This window comes from Onychostruthus taczanowskii, unplaced genomic scaffold (assembly GCF_017590055.1).
Source record: "Onychostruthus taczanowskii isolate IOZ18803 unplaced genomic scaffold, ASM1759005v1 scaffold20, whole genome shotgun sequence".
Classification (NCBI taxonomy): domain Eukaryota; kingdom Metazoa; phylum Chordata; class Aves; order Passeriformes; family Passeridae; genus Onychostruthus; species Onychostruthus taczanowskii.
Window position 1 is genome coordinate 8529594 of NW_024499240.1, and position 19453 is coordinate 8549046.

The 19453-nt window shown below is 41.3% G+C and overlaps 1 protein-coding gene across 13 annotated transcripts in view; it reads right to left on the reverse strand.

Moving 5' to 3' along the window:
• Positions 1 to 393: 393 nt before the first annotated feature.
• PIKFYVE (phosphoinositide kinase, FYVE-type zinc finger containing) overlaps positions 394 to 19453 on the reverse strand; it is a 62813-nt gene continuing 43753 nt past the window's right edge. For 5 of the 13 annotated variants that reach the window (XM_041403487.1, XM_041403492.1, XM_041403484.1 and 2 more), the window contains 20 exons: positions 19049 to 19227; positions 18454 to 18567; positions 17074 to 17182; positions 16811 to 16965; positions 16192 to 16282; positions 15125 to 15185; positions 14418 to 14561; positions 14136 to 14256; positions 13609 to 13731; positions 12933 to 13028; positions 12115 to 12198; positions 11550 to 11638; positions 10711 to 10908; positions 10121 to 10180; positions 9502 to 9678; positions 8704 to 8807; positions 8346 to 8474; positions 6786 to 7047; positions 4946 to 5020; positions 394 to 3867 (listed from right to left, as the gene is read on the reverse strand). In XM_041403487.1, coding sequence (XP_041259421.1) covers positions 3752 to 3867; positions 4946 to 5020; positions 6786 to 7047; positions 8346 to 8474; positions 8704 to 8807; positions 9502 to 9678; positions 10121 to 10180; positions 10711 to 10908; positions 11550 to 11638; positions 12115 to 12198; positions 12933 to 13028; positions 13609 to 13731; positions 14136 to 14256; positions 14418 to 14561; positions 15125 to 15185; positions 16192 to 16282; positions 16811 to 16965; positions 17074 to 17182; positions 18454 to 18567; positions 19049 to 19227 — 2487 coding nt within the window. In that variant the 3' untranslated portion in view covers positions 394 to 3751. The other 8 variants (XM_041403493.1, XM_041403491.1, XR_005952567.1 and 5 more) reach the window with 7 other exon arrangements.

Sequence of the window (19453 nt, forward strand, 5' to 3'; positions counted from 1 at the left end):
ATACCAGATTAACATGAAACAATCAAGAGAATACATTTCTTTGCAGACCTTCTTGGATTTTTTTTCTTTAGCTAATCCACTTAAAAGAAGATTATGGAAATACCTGGAATGTGTTCTACACTGTGGCAGAACTGGGCAAAGGCACACCACCAGCTGCTGGACAAAACTGGATCCCTGTCTCACACAGCACTGTGGTGAAAAGCAGCTGCAGAGAAGACAGAACTGTGTAAAAGGTTATTTGCACATTCTACTGCCACTGCCCTGGGGAGCTGCCCAGAGGTGCTGCTCCATCAGCACAGCAGTCCCTGCACAGTGAGCAGTGGCCTTGCCTCTGATCAAGAAAATGGGGTGCAATGAGACCTAACTGCTCCACACATGGAACAGACTCAAGTATACTTTAGTCACTTTATTTGTATCTATATACATTACATTTTGATTCTCCAAGTAGTCAAGGCAATTATTCTCAAAGAGTTTAGTACATCAACTTTATAAAATACAGCTGAAACAAGTTAGAATAGAAATGCATACATTATAGTACATTAAGTGCTTTGAAGAATGACTAGTCTGGCCACCAGCTAGTGAACAATTCATTTGGTTTTGGTCATTCTCACAGAGGAGACTCCACAGGTAACTCCCCTGAGCACCCTAGAACTGCTCCATCAGCAAGAGTCCCTCATGTGCTTTCAGGGGACAGAATGCATCCCTGGGCTGCTAGAAGGCATTCTGCTGTCCACATGCTGACTCAAAGTCATTGCTTCTGACTTGGACAAGATTCAGACATTTGTCTCAAGGCCTCAGATCAAAACAACAGAAGAGTCAGTGTAGCTCTGAAGAAATTCAGTCTTCATATTTGCAACTGGGATTTACATATGCTAAACCTGTGTTAGAAAGAAAGAAATAAGCTCTGACCAAAGGGTTCATCCTTAGGAATTCTACAGGGACACAGACTGAACACAGTAGCTCTCAAAGATTTGTTCTACATTAAGTACTGCTCTCCTTCTGAGAAAATTAAGCTTGGTAGCAATTGAAATGTCAGGACAACTATCATACTGAAAATGGGACATTTGAGGAGACCCATTCAGATGCTGGGATTTGGACTAGAAATGTTTACAGCTTTATATCACAGAATACCCAAGATGACCAAACTCCAGCTGATACTGCAGCTACTGTGATACTCATGACCAGTAGCTTATACACCAGTATAATCAGGACTAGTCTATCAGCCACATCCTGGCCAAAAATTAACTGTTGATACCAGCTCAAGATCATTCCTACAAATATCTCCAACTGCTGTAACTTCAGCCCAAAAAGTTGGGCCATGACCATTCACATGTCTCTGGCTCTGTTCACAGGCTGCAAAACTGTGGAAGCTTCTCTCTCCCTTCTGCAGTGCTGAGGGCCTCGTGCTGTCACATTCAGAGGAGCATCAGCAGCTGTCAGGTGATGAAGCTGCTAACAGCCATCTGCTCTGGACTCTGGCACACAAGCAGCACAGGGCAGCCACACGTCCCAGGACAAGGATGAGGGTTACTGGTGACAGAGTGGGCTAGCACACCACATCAGCCTAGTGCAGCTGCCATGCCCACACTTGTGTTCCATCCACCAATCCACATACTGACAAAGGTGGAAGACAACATAATTAGCTGCTGTTGGGTCACCTTAGCAGGCAAGGACAGTCTAGTTTTTGCCTGTAAACTTTAAGAAGGGAAGTAAGGGAACACATGTAAACTTCAACTGAGACTGGAACATAGGCTGCATGGCAGATTCTTTCACACTGATGAACAAGATAGTAGGTGAGACAGAAGTGGGAGCAGCACTGAATTAATGGACTGGTTGACCTCATTAGACAAGGCCACACACACAGCCAGGCAAACTGGGAGAACATTTCAACAGAAGAGACAAGATGCATCCCAGAGCTGATCATCTGTACCTGATGTGCTGTGTTGGACTCAAGCAAGGAGTACTGTGTCCTCTTTCCACAGCACACATCACTGCAGCCTTGAACAGTGCATCCCCAGAAACAATTCTCACATTGCACTGAGGAAATCAGTACACTTTCTTTTCTGCTGCTTCAAGGCCAGCATCTTTGCTCATCCTCTAGTGCAGTGTTGCAATAGGGCGAGGAAGGCTCCTTCCAACACAAATAACTGTCGCCTCCTGGCAGCTCAGACAAGAGCTGCACTGGTTGGTTTTGGAGCAAATAGCACAATTCTCACTGCTGGCCTTTTTTTCCTTTCTCAGTGCTGCCTACTGCTGGTCACTCCTCAACAGCCACCACCATCTGCTACAGAAAAAAATACTGAACACAGGAGAACTGAACAAAATGCATGTTCCAATCCATAGTTACAGTGATGAGGGCATTATGAGGCAACTGGTTAGAATGAGCAAGTGATCACTAAGAGATATCCTTTCCCAGATTCCATGTTCATTTGATGTTCTTCCATCAGAGACTGGAAGTCAAAAGACAGTATTCTTGCCTTTCAAACTCATTAAAGCTCCTCTTATTTACTGGCCTGTATTATAATGAAACTAAAAAGTAAACTCATCACCTACAAAAATGAGTAATTTTTTTTTAATGGAAAGAAATGCTTATTGTAATAATATAGAGACTCACAGATCTCTGCACATCTTATGCATCATACAAGATACCTGTTAGTTCAGGTTTTCCTTTTTACAGAAAACAACAACTACATTCATCTCCGTGACCACAAAAAATAATGTCACGAATGCAAGACAAACATTCTCCTGGCAAAATTTCACCATGAGGTAATTGCATTGCTTGAAAGTAAAGGGAAACTGAACTGGATTTGAAATGATCTGCCAGGAATGATAGTTGCATTAAGAAGAAAGTTGCAGTACGCACTTTGTCTAGCAACTTATTACCTTTACTAAGGAAAGGGTTAATCTGCTTCATAACTATAATCAATCAAGTCTTGTTAAATTAAAGTGTATGTTAGTTACCTGTTTCCAGGAATTTGAGTAACATTCAGACCAAAGTACTGTTTAGGAGTGAAGGGATATGTTTTGAGTTTTGCAGTATACTGATGACTGACAACCCATTTTTATGGGATGCAGCTAAAATGTGATTATGACAGATTAACCAGAGCTGTACTGCAGTAACATAACTTAAAAGATGGAGTCATAGGGCATTATAGATGTGGAGCTGCCTTAAAAAAAATACTGTTTACAGAACCCAGTAAGAATTAAAACTATGGAGCATAAACAACACAAGTTATTAATGGATTCTATATAGGTCAATTACAGACCTTTGCAACAATAGCGGAACTCATGAATTAACTTCATTCTTCTCTCCCCCATCCACATTTTGGGGGCTTATTTCACATTTTCAGTACCAAGTATCCACTACAGAAACATGAGCTGCTCATATTCAACACCATTTTGGCAGTGCAAGACTTCCAGAGATGATGTAGTTCTTCATGTACCATCAGGATCTGGATAGAATCTCAGTCCAATACTTAGGAGATAGCATCACCTTCCCTACTGACAGCAGGAATGTCACTTATCAGTGCTGTTCAGTGGTACCTTACAGTTTAGATCCTTACTGAGGCTGGTTTGCTTATTATCCTCCAAGGGGGGGACTAAAGTGCAAGCAGATTTCACACTCTGCAACATGATGCACATGGTCAGTGTAGACATGGAACTGCAATCCTCTTGCTGCTGGACAGACCGCTGGAAGAGAGTGGCCTATAATGTCATTGTCCTCTTGTGCTTTCCCAATATGGGCTTTAGCTCAGCAATTCAGGCCCAGTCCAGTCCAATGGTCTGGCACCATCAGGAAATACTTGTCCATAGCTTCACAAAACCTGGTCCGGTACAGTTCTGGAGAGACCACAGTGGGCATCTTACCTAATGTGTAAGAGTCAAGAGCAGTTAGAAATGGGCTAAAGATACTGCAGTACAGACAGATGTCACAGGAGATTACACCAGCAGACAGCATAAACTTGAAAGCAACAAGATAGAACCTTATAAAGTTCAACAACAAACAAGCATGAAGTTTTGCACCTGGGAAAACAATGCAGGAGCACGGCACAGGCTGGAATCTCCCTTCGGGAGCAGCTCTGTGAAAGGGACCTGAGGATCCTGGTGGGCAAGCAGCTCAGTGAGAGTGAACAGTGCTGCTGCTGCAGCAAAGAAAGCCACCAGGAAGGACACTGGGCTGCATCAACAAGGACATCATCAGCAGAGAGACAGAAGGACAGAAGTCAGTATCCCACCAGTATCCCAACATTATTTTCCACCTGGAAGGTGCTACTTTCAGGCCATACCTGGAATACTGGACTCAGTTTTGGTCCCTGCTACATTAAAAAAAAAAAAAAAAAAGAAAGGAAAAAAAATATGTGGACAGACTGAAGAGGGTCCAGAGAAGGATCACAGAGATGATCCAAGGACTGGGAATCCTGCCATATGAGGAAATGCTGAGAGAACTGGGTTTGTTCAATCTTGGAGAAAGGCTGATTAGAGGAGACCATATCACCATGCTCCAGTATTTATAGGGTAGCTAAAAAGAAGGTGGAGACTCATTTTACAAGGAGCCACATGGAAAGGATGAGGGGTAATGGATATATGTTATTCCTGGGCAGATTCCAGTTAGACACAAGAGGAACATTTTTCACAATGAGAACAACCAGCCATTGGAATAGTCTTGCCAGTGAAAGGATGGATTCCCCAACAGAGGGGATTTAAGTTTTCGCTGCACAGGGTGCTGAGCCATCTTGTCTAGACTGTGCTTTTGCCAAGAAAGGTTGGATCAGATAACCCTTGAGGTCCCTTCCAACCTGGTATTCTATTATTCCTTCCTCTGCTCTCGACAACTTAATCTTAAATTTGCATGGTGGGGAAGTTGTGACTTTACCAGCAGTGTTATCGAAAGCTTCCATGTAACAAGGAAACATGATCAAAATCTTTGCTTTCAGTCTGAACTTACCTTGTCCTCCCAAGATGCCAGTTGACTTTACCACCATTTCAAGCTTTTTGTCCCAGGTAAAAGTACGAATATAGTCTGTTACAATAAAAAAAAAATCCACACACAAATATGTTTTATTTGCTTTAATCCAAGTAACACTGTTTTAAAATGTAACTGTTTCCCCCCAAAGAGGACAGGAAAGCAGCAGTGCTTTATAGTCAGAGCTTCAGCATTTTCCCTACCTTGCCTCATTTTCTGTAGTATTGATTACGTTTGGGTAGGGTAAGTACAGTATCTCAAAAGTCCAGCAAGATCACAATCAACTCTTCCCGAGTCCACAAGAACAGGGTGCCCAAGCACGTCTGTCTTTATCCATGTTAGTGTCAAGGGCTCATTTACAAGGGTCACTTCACTCACCCTCATCCCAGAAGCCCCACTAGAAGCAATGAGGCTTGGAGACCTCTCCATTTAAACCAGCATTTGTCATCACTGCAGCCACCTGCAGGTTCGATAACAGAATGGAAGTGATTGCCACTTTATGATAGGGAGGACTGGAAACATCACCAGTGACCCTGACTGGCAGAGGGGGCAGCAAGAAGACAACTTCTGAATTGTTTCCAAGCCCCTTCAGAGAAAGCATGCTCAGTCAATACAAGCACATGAACATTAGCCTGCAAAGCTAAAGCTGCAGTAAGATCAGTTTTCAGAGACCTAGCTTACTTGTTTCCTGTATCACATCTAAATGTGACAGGATCTAAAATAGGTGGAGATACTGACCTCAGATTGAAACACAGTCCAAGCTAAGATTTTTTTAGTTGCAGTCCAACACAAATTTAGCTTGAGTACTTTATAAGTTCTCAGGGTATCATCTAAAGAACATTCTGATAGCCTGATACAGCAGACATGTTCTCTCTTCTTGATAATATTTGCGCTCACCAAGTTCCCTCAGATATTTGTGTTAAATGCTGAAGGAACTGATAACTTTAAGTATCATATAAAATATATCAGACAAGACATACAGGAGAAGCACATGGTCAGTGTAGTCCCATCCTGTTCCAATATTTAAGAGTCTACAAATCTAGAAAGTAATAACAACTTGCAACAAACAAGAGCTTTCTTTGTAGCTGGGACTTTAATACTCAATTAGAAATGTTATTGAAATGGCTTTTGAGCTTCATCAGAATAAGTGTAATCCAGACCTCCTGTCCTGAGATCTCATCTGGAAGCATTTATGAGCTGCATTTCAAGACAGTTTTCCTAAGTCAATTCCACATCCTGCAAAATTGCATCATCTCTAAGTCTTTTATACTACAGAAGTTTGTCTGTCTAAACCATCTCTTTTTCTGTCTCTGCTTTCCAGTCACAAGTCAGAAGATGTAGCAAGGTGATTACTGCATTGCCACCCACATTGTCCAGGTCAGGCTACATGATTATATGAGATCCCATGATGTTTAACTTCTTTCTTCCAACCCTACCAATACTGTTTCTCCTTAGAGCCCCTCCACACAAGATTTAAAAGCCTATGTAAACATGACTAAACTAAAGTTTACAGATTAAACACAAAAGCATACAAATAACTCAACTGGAGTCAAAGTGTAGGTTAAACTACTTTTGAGTCCTCCTGCATATACTCAACAATGCAAATGCTAATCTGAGCCTATGAGAGACCTGGAGAGAAGACTTACTACCTCCACTTTGAATACCTGTAAGAGATTAGGGTGGTATTCCACCAGGGAGAAGACAAGATTTCCTGACACCCATCTCTCTGGTGGTGGCACAGTTCTAAGAGCACTATGAACATCTAAACCAGAAGAAAACCATTCCATCATCTGAGAGCAACAAAATACAAAAGACAACCTACCAATGATCCCAACGACCAGCTCGTTGTTGGTATCATCACGACCCACCAGCAGGGAATAGTCGATGATGAGATGGCTGGAGAGGAACTGGGAATCACTGTGTATGGAGGCTTTCAGCACAGCTTTGCAATGGGAACGGATGTACAAAGGATTGTCCCGAACCATCTTCAGGAGGTTTTCATCCAGCAGGACCACATCACAAGTTTCCTTGCCTGTGTCTGTTTTAACATTTCTATTCCGGAGGGAGCCCTTCAGGTCAAACACCTGAAATGGAGAACAGCACAACTTTGTTTCATTTTTCTGTGTGAAAGACTTCAGTACCTAGCACTTGAGAAGGCAGCACAGCTGGCCAACTCTTTCCTTCTCTTTAGGGGGAAGACAATCAACAAAAAATATTTTGTAGAGAATAGCATGTAAGCCTGGGTGAAAGCTCTGCCATCTCAATTCACAAGTTTTAGGCAAGTTATTTCACTATTATTTAGTCTAAATTAAGAGAAAACGGGTGCCGCTACTTTTTATATTGTTTAGGTAAACTTAGTTTTCCAGCCAGTTTCTATAGAGTTAATTGCTGACAAAAGCTAAGCCACTGAAGAGGGAGGTGGGTGGTGCATGAAGCACCAGTTAACATTGGCAAGGTAAAGACAAACCCATCATGAGGCTGGAAATTATCATCTCTGGAATTCTCCAGTCCAAAGTCCTGCTTCAAGGACTTCTCCTGCTTCTACCTGTTAGAGAAGGTTGTTCAAGTTCTGTTCACTCGAGATTTCACTAACTTGCGTGGAACAGAGTCCACACTCTGTTTGGGTTTCTGTTTTGTAGTGCGTGAGTCCTCCTCATTATTTAAACAACAGACAAGCAAAAAGAAAACCCACAACATCCTTTACATCCATCTAGAATTCCCTCCATCCACCTCCTCCCACAAACATTCCCTGTTTGAGGTCAGGCACTGATAGGTAAAGTGGAAAGAACTAATATTATCAAAGTTTAGAAGTGATGTTTGTTTGAACTTCCTTTTCAGCTTCAAATCTCTATTTAAGAGAATTTCCCCCTAGTAATTTTAATATCTTCATTCTAGTGCCCGATAAAGATGGCTTTTCCTTGACTAAGAGCAAGACTGAACTCAAAATCTTGTCCCACACCTGAAGTGGTTCCAAGAAAAAAGAGCAGGTTGAAAAAATAATTAACTCCCCCCACTACAGAGTAACTCTCTCTGAGTGAGGCTCTCAGTCTAAACAAATTAGTCTGTAATTCCAGTCAGTTCCTCTGAAAGTTTTGTAAAATAATTTTACATTTTCATAACCAGGTTAGTAATGCTTTCTCTCAGACAACAGGGATACGGGGACAAACAAGACTTCTAAAGACAGAACCCTGCACAACAGCTATCTGAACTAGCCAGTATAGGCATCAAGCTCCTGAGGATCACATAACAAGGAAGAGGCACAAACTGTCACCTTTGAGGTCAACAGCACATGCAAAGTTCAGTCACCTAGATGGCTACAAATGACCCTGCTCTTTCTCCCAGTCACAACTGCACTGCAAGGAACAGAACACTTTGCTCTTACCTGAGCCATTTTCCTGCCATAGAAAAGGTTTTCCATGACAAGCAGATCCAGCTTCTTTTCAGTGTTGTTTTGAGAGTTCTTGTAACCAATTCGATACACACCAAGGATTTTAGCCAGTGCTGTGGGCTTCTAATGAAGACAAGACATGGGTTAAGATCTGTGTAGAGACAATCAGCAATCCCATACTAGAAGCATCACTGCTCTGTGTATTACAGCTCAGAAGTCCTAGCATAATTTCCACTTTACATCTTAAAAACCCATTATTAATGTAACTCACACCCTCCAAAATTTTCTTTTATTTAAATGAAAATGGTTAAGAGAAACACTGCCTAAAATAAAAGGCATTTTTTTTAAATACCTTCTGCTGAACTGCATTCGTGATGTAAGTGAAATAGTGTGGAGCAAAGTCAAGGAATGACTGGACTTCCAGACGAGGCATTTGCTTCAAGATGAATCTGTCATCTGTTTTAACATCAGACAGAGGCAACAGGGTTACATACAATAAGTGATGTATATTTGCAATTTTTTAGGACTGCCACATTAAAGCACTACAATGCTCTTAAATCCTTACTCCCAGAAGCTCATTTCTAGATTCTTTTTACTTCACATACTCTGAATTTCAGCCTCCCTAGATTTCTACCTTCCAGTAAATCATGGACAAGGGACTGACTACACTAGCTCTACCTCGGCTATATGGGCTTCCTATATAGCCAACAGAAACAGCCTACAGACCATTTTGTTCAGTACTTGTTTTACACAGACGCCTAGAAATGGCCAAAGTTCTAAAAACAAATTAGATTAACAATAGCACATGAGATTATAAGAAACACTGTGTCTTTAACAACAAGTTTTCCTTGAATTATACTCAAGTGTTTGTTTTCTGAAGCCTGCCTGAGAGTACAACCCTTCTGTTCAATTGGCCTTCCTAGCTGCTAATGCTGAAAAACAGAACTATATTTTGTTTTCCTGCACATACAAAGAGACAAATAATTTGATACTAAAGACCCCAGAACAACTCACTTAATTTTCCTTTCTTAGTGACCACTTAACAATCAGCAACCCTCTGGACAGAGGTATCAGGGATTAAATGACACACTAACCACCACCACACAGAAATAATACCCCTAATTACAAGGAGGGAAGAAGCTGCACTTACCCTCAGTCACATAGAACGCAGCTCCAGATTTGCCACCTCGTGCCTGCCAGGGCATCGAGTGAGAGAGGGATCGGATGAAATCCTCTTCACTGCTCCCCAGGATCACTTCACGCATCCTGTGAAACTCCCCAGCATAATAAATCCGGCAGTAGAACTTGGCATTCGCATCTGAGAACTCTGCAAGAAATGGTTTTCCTCAATAACAGTGTGCAACATGCCCGAGACAACACTGAGATTCTACTCGTATCTAAAGGAGCATTATTGTGCTAAACAACTCTCATGCTTATTGTAATTCAGAAGTTTCAACCAATGGGATTTAAATGGAAAATTGACAGGAAAGTCAATTCCCTCTAGATAAGCTCATAGTGTATGTCATGGGGAAGTGTTCAGACAAAATAACAATTTTTAAAAGTTCATGGAGTAGTTTTGCAAAAGAGATTGATTGCAGTAAGTAAAAATTGCATTGCTCTTTTTCTTCATTTGCTTTTCCTTCATGATACCAAGAATACAAAGAAAAAAACCACAAAAAAAACAACTATTAACTTCAAGACTGCCACTGCATGTGCCTGAAGAAATGAGTTTGCTAGCTAAGACTAAGTTGTTATTTACAACTACTCACGGAGTTCCACATGGGGATTCACCACCTGTTTCTTCTGTCCATCTCCTCCATCTCCATCATCTGAAGGCATAAAGGGCATTTGGTCAGGGCTGTTCACTATTATTACCAGGAAGGCCACATTAGGTACTACTTGTAAACTCACTTCACAAGAAATTTTTTTTTCCCCAAGAATACAGAGAGAAGTATACACAGGGAATTAGAAATACAGCTATTATTGTATAATAAAGTACATATGCTAGAAAGGCACTGCTATTTATGGACACAAATCCAGCCTCCCTCTTCATGCATTTTCCATGAGCTAAAACAATGAGAACAAAACAGCAAGTGAGAAAGACAGGGCTGCTTAACTAGAGTCAATTCAATCCAAAGGCATTCAAGACCAGACTACTCCACATCCCTATAGCTCGGATTTGAAAGATCCTGTTTCCCTTATCACAAAGAAAAGCAATGTATTTAGGAAAAAAACATATTTGATGTTCAAATGATTAATTTTCAATGCATGCTGAGTAACCTTGGACTGTTGAAAAAGTACAAGCAGGAGTGCATTTGGGGCCTTGCATGGATGAATGAGGTTTGGGAGAAGTACCAACCCAAGAGAGAAGAAGAACTCTGCAGTCTTGTACCTTGAGCCTCTGCTCCTTGGTTTTCTGCTCCCTCTTTGCCCATCTGTCCAACCTGGTAGTAAGCACTGTCAGCACCACGTAAGGTCTCTTTCTTCTGGGAAGACAGGTCTGGGCTCTTCCCTCCCGTGCCACGGAAGAAAGACAAAACACCAGACGGTTTCTTTGCTACAGTGAAAAGGAATGGAAAAGATGGTGTTGGCATTTCCACAGGCAGTTTAATAACAGCATGACTCCTATGAATATTCCCCATTCATTGTTCTATGTGAAGAAATTATGCCATTCAACTATAACTCATTTCCTATTCTTCAGGCAACTAAGGTCCATGAGGGTGGATGATCTAGTGTTCTGAGTAGCATCCTAGAGTGCAGAGATATTTAAAAACACAGATCAATAATAAGTGTCTTTAATACAGTGAGAACTTAATGTCTGCATTTCAAGATATTTTAACTGCATCTCCTTAAAGAAGGCAATGCCAAAAGAAGGGCATCATATCCCACTGAACAGGCTAGATTCAAGAACAACCCTAGGTTCAATACATAGTAACATTAAACCAGGGAATGACAGTTTGATCTCATAAGAATAATAGTTATCATAAGAACTACTGATCTCATAAGATCTTCATAAAACTAAAAAACCCACACACTCCCATCCCTCTCATGTGTTACATTAAGTCAACACTAAAACTAGTCACAATTTCAGCTCAGAATGCTGCTTTTTCTTCCCCGCATGAACTAGAATCCAGGTTAAATGGACTCAAGTCTGAGCTGAGATTAGCACCATGGATGATTTTGGCAAAACGGTCTTACGCTGCTCTGGCTCTGCATTGCGAAGGGGACACATGTTAGCCTCAGGCAGGCGGACAGGGCTGCTGCTCTTGGGTTTGCTGTCTGACATGCTGAAAGGAGAAAGAACAAAAAACTGATGAACCAACAAATGCTGCCATCCAAGACACTACTGCTTTATGCCTGGACATTTATTTCTCTCTCCTGCCTAAACACTAAAGGAAAAAAACACCATTTAAAGGTGTAACAGTGTGGGACTCTCCAAAGTTGTCCTCCTCCATCATCCTAAAAAGTATCTCTCAGGTCCACAGCAACATTTTCATCCATGACCACAGCAAAGGTAAGCAGGCCCAGTATTCCTACCACGCATGCGGCCAAGAGATTAGGTGATGGAGCCAGCATGGTCCAGAACGTGAAATGCAAATTCACATACTGAAATATGTGTTGGTTACATGGAATGAGTCAGATTCCATCAGGAAGCAGACACCCTAACAGGGGCATATTTTGAGGGTTCTTCCCCATCCTAGTTTTGCTAATTCACTACCATCACTACGTCTTCACTCTATGTACTGTAGTTCCTGCATGTAACCTGTTTGGTTGTAGTCCTTCTTCAGAACTGCTCTTCAGAGATGCTTTGGACAACTCATCCAGGGCATTTCTGTACTCCTTGCAACTGATGGGGAAAGAAGAAAAGAAAGGGAAAGAGAAAGACCCAAAATAATTAAGCGTTCTCTTGGAAACTCTGCAATACCAGCCCAAAGATTCAGTTCAGAGACAACCATAGGAAACAAAACACCACAGTAGAAAAACCTCTGTTTTATTTTTTCTTATTATTAGAAGGTTTTTTTTTTCTTAGAACTAAAGCTGCTCTAGACAATACACAGGAAAAATATCCCCTTATTTTTTCCCCTCCCACAATTTAAGAATGCACTTCTTCAAAAATCTGCTGCCTTGTGACATGCAAACCCAAAGGTTTACTGAAGCAACTGGTGAGAAGAGCTGAGCAGTAACAAGAGCTGCTACAACTGAAAGTAGGCAAGAAACAGACTGCAATATCAATACTAATAGCTGTTCCCCAACTCAGTTGCACTTCCTCCAGCTGGAGAGGCTGAGCAAAACATAGTTCCACTTCCTTCTCTAGTGATAGATATCCCATTAAAAGAAACATCACACAACTAAGTCATTTTTGCATACTAGAGTTCCACTAAAAAAGTCAAAAAAACAGTTGCACTTTCATTATCTCAGCAGTAAGAGGAAAGAATCCCATCTCTGGCAGAAACTTTAACATGGCTTAATGCAGAAATTCTGTCATGCTTGTTCCCTATCATCAAAATTTATATATTCCTCAAACACAAAAGCTACAAAAGTACAAAGTATGTCAGATGAAAAGCCAAATCACACCAGTACCTGAGAGCAAAGGCGATGATGGAGCTTGGCTCTTTCTCACAGACTGCAATAGGTACACGTTCATGCTCATACATTAAGTAGTGCTTATCTGGGTCACTAAATGAAAACAACAGACTGTTACTAGATCATAAAAATTTGTGTAAAGAAAAGAAGTTTTGGTCAAAACCCAGATCTCATCACTGCACTCCCAGGCACAAGCTGCAAGTCTTAGCATGGAACCAAAGCTCCCCAGAACAGCTTCTCCCAACAAACACATTCATAACTCTGTGGTTAATTCTAAATGGCAGAGTGTTAGAGCAATCAGCATTTCAAGCAAGCTGCTTGGATCAGAAGACCAGCTTCAGGTTAGAATAAGAGTCTCTTTCTGTTTAGCAGCCACTGTTTCTAATGGCACCAAAACCTGCCTGAATTTGGTTTGACTATCCAGCAGCATAGCCTGTAGACTGAACTTAGGGAACAAACCTGGACTCTTTTCTAAACAGGCAGTTTATCACAGAAAATTCCCCAAAACCTCCTGGATTCTTGTATGATTTTTTTCACTGATCTGTAGGGTCAGTCATTTAGGTTTTACCTCATGAGCCCAAGGCCTTATGCTGGGGGTGGGATTCCCAAGGTAAACTCAGGCTGCCAAACGTTAGGCTCATGTCAAATGAGAAACACTACAAAGCACACAGACCAAGAAAGACTTTCCAGCCTGCCCATCTTCACACCAGAGGGACACTTGAGGGCACATGCAGTAGCCATTGAACCTGACCTACACCCAGACAATGCCAATTTGAGTCCAACCCTTGGAAGAGGTCTGGAAGCAAAAACAAGATGCAGGCACGTAGCTTTAGTTAAGTCTTTGCTAAGGAAGGGCATTTCCACTCCCTCCCTGCAGCAATGAAGTTAGGAGGCACCTTTCTCCTCTCTTCCCCACCCCTTCATCTCCCACAAGAGCTCTGAGGAGGCATGCTTGCTAGGAGAAGAAACTAATACTGGCTTTACACAAGGGCAGATCATTCATAAGAAAGGTGGTTAACCTACAAGCAACTAGAACGGACACAGAGAACTTCCTACCTTGACAAAGTTTTCTATCTTACTCAGGCAAACTCAAGTAATGACTTAAATTATACACTGAGCAAAGGAAGCATGCATGGCTCTGCCTGCAATCTGACAAGGCTGCTGATTTTGTACATTTTGTATATATTATGCAGTACTTACAAGGGAAAGGGAATGGGGTTATAGTTGTTTCCAGGCAAAAAGTTAGCCAAAATAGCTTTCATAGTAGATTTCTCCTTCACTTGGCTGTCTGTAGATCCCAGCGAGTGTCCATCAAACACATCTGGAACAGACACATGTCAGGTCTGCACCACAATATCAAAGTTTAAGATGTAAATTCAGAAGGAAGACTACAGACCACAGAGTTACCAGTTATTTGTCATTTCCTAAAAGGATCTTGTGGACTTGGCACAGAAAAGCAAGAGAAAGACAACTGAACTATACCTTCTGAGCTGCTTGTTGTGTCCTGTTCAGAGAGTGTGTTGGCACCAGTCATATGCTCTGAGGCAACCTCTGGAGAGGTGGGCAGCTGTAGATGGGTGGAGCCTGTGGAGCTCTGACTTGATAAAGTTGTCAGAAAACGATCTTCTGAGAGTTAAGGACAGAAGAAATAATTTTACATGGCTGTCAGAAGTGATATTGTTTGCTCCCAGCCCAAGCTATAACCAGCATGTGCTTTAAGAAAGTTGTTATTTAGAAAGCTGGTAAGGCCACACAGACCAACGAACTGGGAAGATCATCAGTGTAGCATGTAACCTCCAGAAAATATGTACTCTTACAACTACTACCTTCAGCTCTCACAAACTCTCAGTATACTCCCAGGTAAGAGATTTCAGCATCCAAAACCAGATCACAGAAGAGGGGAAAGGCATTTCCCAAATTCCATGTAATTATTCAGTTAATTAGAAAGCTTCTGAAAGTTTTTAAACTAAAGTTCAATGGAAAATTCTTGTGGGCCAATCACTAGTAATTCAGCTTCATATTAGAAGCAGATGGCCAACTTCTATCTTACCATTAGAAAAAACCAATGCGACATGATGGGGATTTGGTATTTCTCTGATTCATCAAATTTGACAATACCTCCCATATTATGTCAGGAAAAGGGCTATAATATGCTTCTATTGGCATATTATGAAAAATAAGTAACAGACCTTTCTCTCCATTTTGCAGAGCTGGAGAAGCATTGCGTGGGGAAGCATCCATGCTACTGATCTAGGCAGAATAATAAAACAACAACGTTGGTGCCAAGCTCTTTACAGTTCTCTTTCTTCCTATGTGGAACACTTACAAAGGCAGATGTATTATAATGGAGCACTCCCACCCACTTCTCAGCCTCTGCATGTCACTGTATCTGTTACCATAAAAAAAAGACAAGGCAACAGCAACTCAAGTTCACAGGATGCTTATGATGGCTGTTATCTGTGTATGCTGGTTTAAACACTACACTCCCTCTCTAAGACCCTACTTCCTGCTAGATCAAGGTAAGGTTTGCTTTAGCACCTAACAAATATGTGTTAAGTGGAAGGGGCATTTGTGCATGCAGCAGAGCAATCCAGGGTCTCTAGGAGTTTTTAGTGCACCTTGCTGTATAGAACTATTGGGAGTTCAGCCTCTCTGTGTGATGCTTATATTGTACTGCCTTGCAGCCCAGACATTTCCTCAGAGCTCCAGCTCCCCAAAGGGTGGAAGTTCATCACGCTGGCATGTGTATCCTTGGACAGAGCTCTTGAGGCAGCAGTCCAAAATCCATCCCTTCAGTCAGTTCCCACAGGATACATCACAAAACATCACATCCTGAAAAGCCATGATCAGTCCCTTCTGCGTCATTTGCTCTACCTCTCGATATTGTAATTTCTTTTTCACAAGGGGTGCACCTGATGGGCAACAACCTAGGGTTGAAGGAGATGGCCCAGTTCCTATCTAGGCACACACTCACCAATGACTGCAGCTCTGCTGGCAGTGCTCATATCCACACTACACAAACATCACAGAAAATCATCAACTCCTATTCATGCTTACTCTTCCACTCCACAATATAGGTCTTAGTTCACATCTTTTAGGAAAAGATACATACATTAGCACAAAATTTAAGTCAAAAACTAAAAGATGCAGTAAAACTAGTTTAATAACTGCTAAAGAGAACTGAAGCCAGTCTTAAGACTATTGTGCTGCCCCAGAAAAAAAAATGTTTAAGAGGTTTAGAGCCTGTTAGCCATACCTTGCTTTCTTCACCTTGCCTCAGTCTCCCAGGGCTGGGTGGTACTGATGGACGTTTTCTCCCTTTTTCTTGTTGGAAGAGATCTTGCAATCTTAAACAAAAAATAATAATAAAATAAACAAACAAAAACAACACACACAAAACCACCACCACCAAAGAAAAATTAATCAAAAGGTAAGTTACTGGTGTTATCTCTGAATGATACAGGTTATGAAGTTTCTCCATAACAAACTCAGATTGCTGCTAACACTTGCCAAAGATGCATCAAATGGCCAAAGACAGCATATTTTCTTTAGCTCTGAGACTAAGTCTCTTTTTCTGAATGAAAACCCATTCCACAGGTCCCATGCATCCCTCTTCCCATCTCTTCCACCATTACTCAAACAAAAATTTCTCCTCCAGATGTAAGTTGTGCTATACAACACAATGCTTTTATCATATGGCCTCAAATGATTTTCTGTTCCAACTGATCAGAACTGGTGTTCAACAGTACAACACATTCAGCACAAGTTCTATACAGTAACTGCTCTGCAGTGAAAGAAACTACAGCTGAACTTCTTCCCTCCCTGAACCAACACTCTATCAGTGTTGGTCATGATTCCAGCATGTGTCCTCTTACCTATTATTCCAGGCTTGTAGCATCTCACAAAGCCCTTGCTTTTTAGCTATCAGGGACTCAAAAACAGATTGCAGCTGTTGAGGTGTGTCCAGTGATGATGAAAGCAGCCTTGCTTGGATTTTCTCAGTCCAGTTTCGAAACTCTCCTTCTTCCATCTGTCAAAATGAAAACTGTCATTTTTATCTCACCAAGACGACGCAAGATCTGAGTAGCTCCTCCACACTCTTAGCCTATGGATCACTGATGCAAAACTAGTCTATTACCTCCTTTTGGGCAAAGAGGTCTTCCATCTTTTCTTCCCTCGTTTTGCTGAAGGTATCTGTTTTCAGAGAAGCAAGGCGATCATCCACAGCAAGATACACTTGTGACACCCTGCCAACAGCAATGCAAAAGAGTTAAGCTGTAACTACTTGGAGCTTCTTCAACATTCTTTAAAATAGTCTGAATGTGTTTCAGGTTAGCATTTAAGAATACAAAACACGATATATATGACAGCCTTCCTGCATAGTAAGCCATCCAACTGTATTCACAGAGGAAGTTGGAAAAACTTCATTAGTAATAGGAGGAATCTGAAGTTACGTACACTGACTCTTGTCTCCACAATTTATTCTTAGCAGTGGAAGTTGTCAGAGAGCAATACAAATGTCTCAAACACATTATTAACAGAGGGGAACTATTGTGTCATCTGTGATTAGGAAGAATCTGGGTCTGCAAGCTACACATCTACCAGCAGGGCTCAGAAAAAATGAGTATCTCTATTTCAGCTCTAAACAAAGCTCCACAGGTTTTGAAGTCAGATGGTCACAGAGACTTACAGCAATACAGGAATGCTGTGACCAGGCAGAACAGCAGTCTGGCTGGATTTTATACAGTTTTCATCCTGCCTGTTTTCAACTTTTTTGTTCCTACATTTAGAAAATATCTAGGCTCATGGTCGTTCACCTTAGACTACAAGGTACAGTCTGCTTGCTGTTCCCATATTCAATAGCTAACAAAGGCAAAGACTTTTATATACCAGAGTTCTATTGCCACATGACCAATAGAATGACAACAGTTCTGTTCAGACAAGAGATCTGAGCAAGGTCTTTGCAGATTTTTGGGGCTGAAGAATTGAAACTCAGTCAAATGTTCTATTAAGGAACATTAGGGTAAGAGTACGCAAGTACAACCTGCAGTTTTCCAGGTTGGTCTTCTAGGACCATCTTTTCATTTTTAGCATTAGATGAAGAAATAAAAATACTTTCACCAGGCACTTCATAATGTAATGACAGACACCTGCTGATGGTCAACCTTTCAATAGCTTGGCAGCATTATTCAGAAACATGCTATATGACTCAGACATCAGTGAAACATTCAGGGATAGAGATGAAAAGAATCAAAGTTTCTGTTGGCAATGTTTAACCTGACTTGCCACCAGACAAAGAGCTAAGACATTAGTACAGACAGAGCAAGCACAGGTAACAAAGATTTCAATACCACTGTCCCTTGGAAGTACATATGCATATATGTTTTAAACTATTACTTTTCTATCAAGTAATGAATATTTAGCCAAATCTCATCATATTAGAAAAATTGTTACGTGTTCTGCTAATCAAAATACAAAATACAAATAAGATTAAGAAGACATTAAAAACAGAGCTTACTTTTGTGAGAAATCCTTGAGATCCTGCAAAATAGTAACTTTTAATGGGGCCTGTCGTTTGATGTAGATCTTGGGGAGTGGGACACACACTTCCAGCAGCCGGATTGGAGAGTAGCTGAGAAGGCAATGCAACAGCTTGTAACAAGACCCACAGCACACAGTACCAGTTCTACACCACACTGAGTGAGGTTTGAGGCCCTTGTATGAAAAAGGGCACTGTCAATGTATGCAGGGCTTTAGTTACTTTTAGCAGAAATAACACTGTTCATTCTCCTAGGCAAGAAGTTAAAGCACAAATCATATTGCAAAACCAAAATTTTGAAAGCATTTGGAATTGGGTAGGGAAAAGCATTTCCCTTCTGTATCATGAAGAGGAACCATCCACTCTTGGAACACTGCCCACCACAGCTAGGACAGTGATGCCACCCACAAAGCCCCTCTGCAAGCCAGCACACAATCTGCACTTGTGGTTATGGTACAGTTATGCTATCCCATGCTATACTCACAGTGAAGGACAGAACTGATGAATTCTTACTACAGCCATATGCTTCACAGAGTACCAGAGAGAGAAAGAAGTTTTTAGCAGTGGAACTCACCTGAAAGATGCCACCATCTGATTATAGGAAAAATACTGGTGATAGTCGTGGTGAATGGAATGCCCACAAGGCTCTGCGTTGGCCCTTCGAGTGTACTGGTACCCATAGAACCTCAGCTCAAGGTATTTTGCAAAAGACATAGACCAAGAGTCATTGGAAAGGGGAACAACTGGTGTCACCTGAAAAATTGAAAGGCAAGTATCTAAATTTTATCCTTCAAACAAGATTAAGGAGAGGATAATCCAGGCAGCAATCTAGTATTTCTACTACCAGAAGTGACCCTGAAACATACTTAAGAACAAAGATAGCATTTATGCATAGCTAAAGCCAACACATAGTTAAAATAAATCTGTTAAACAACTGTTAGCTGATGATGACAGGTGCTAAGCTGGGGGAGTCCTAACA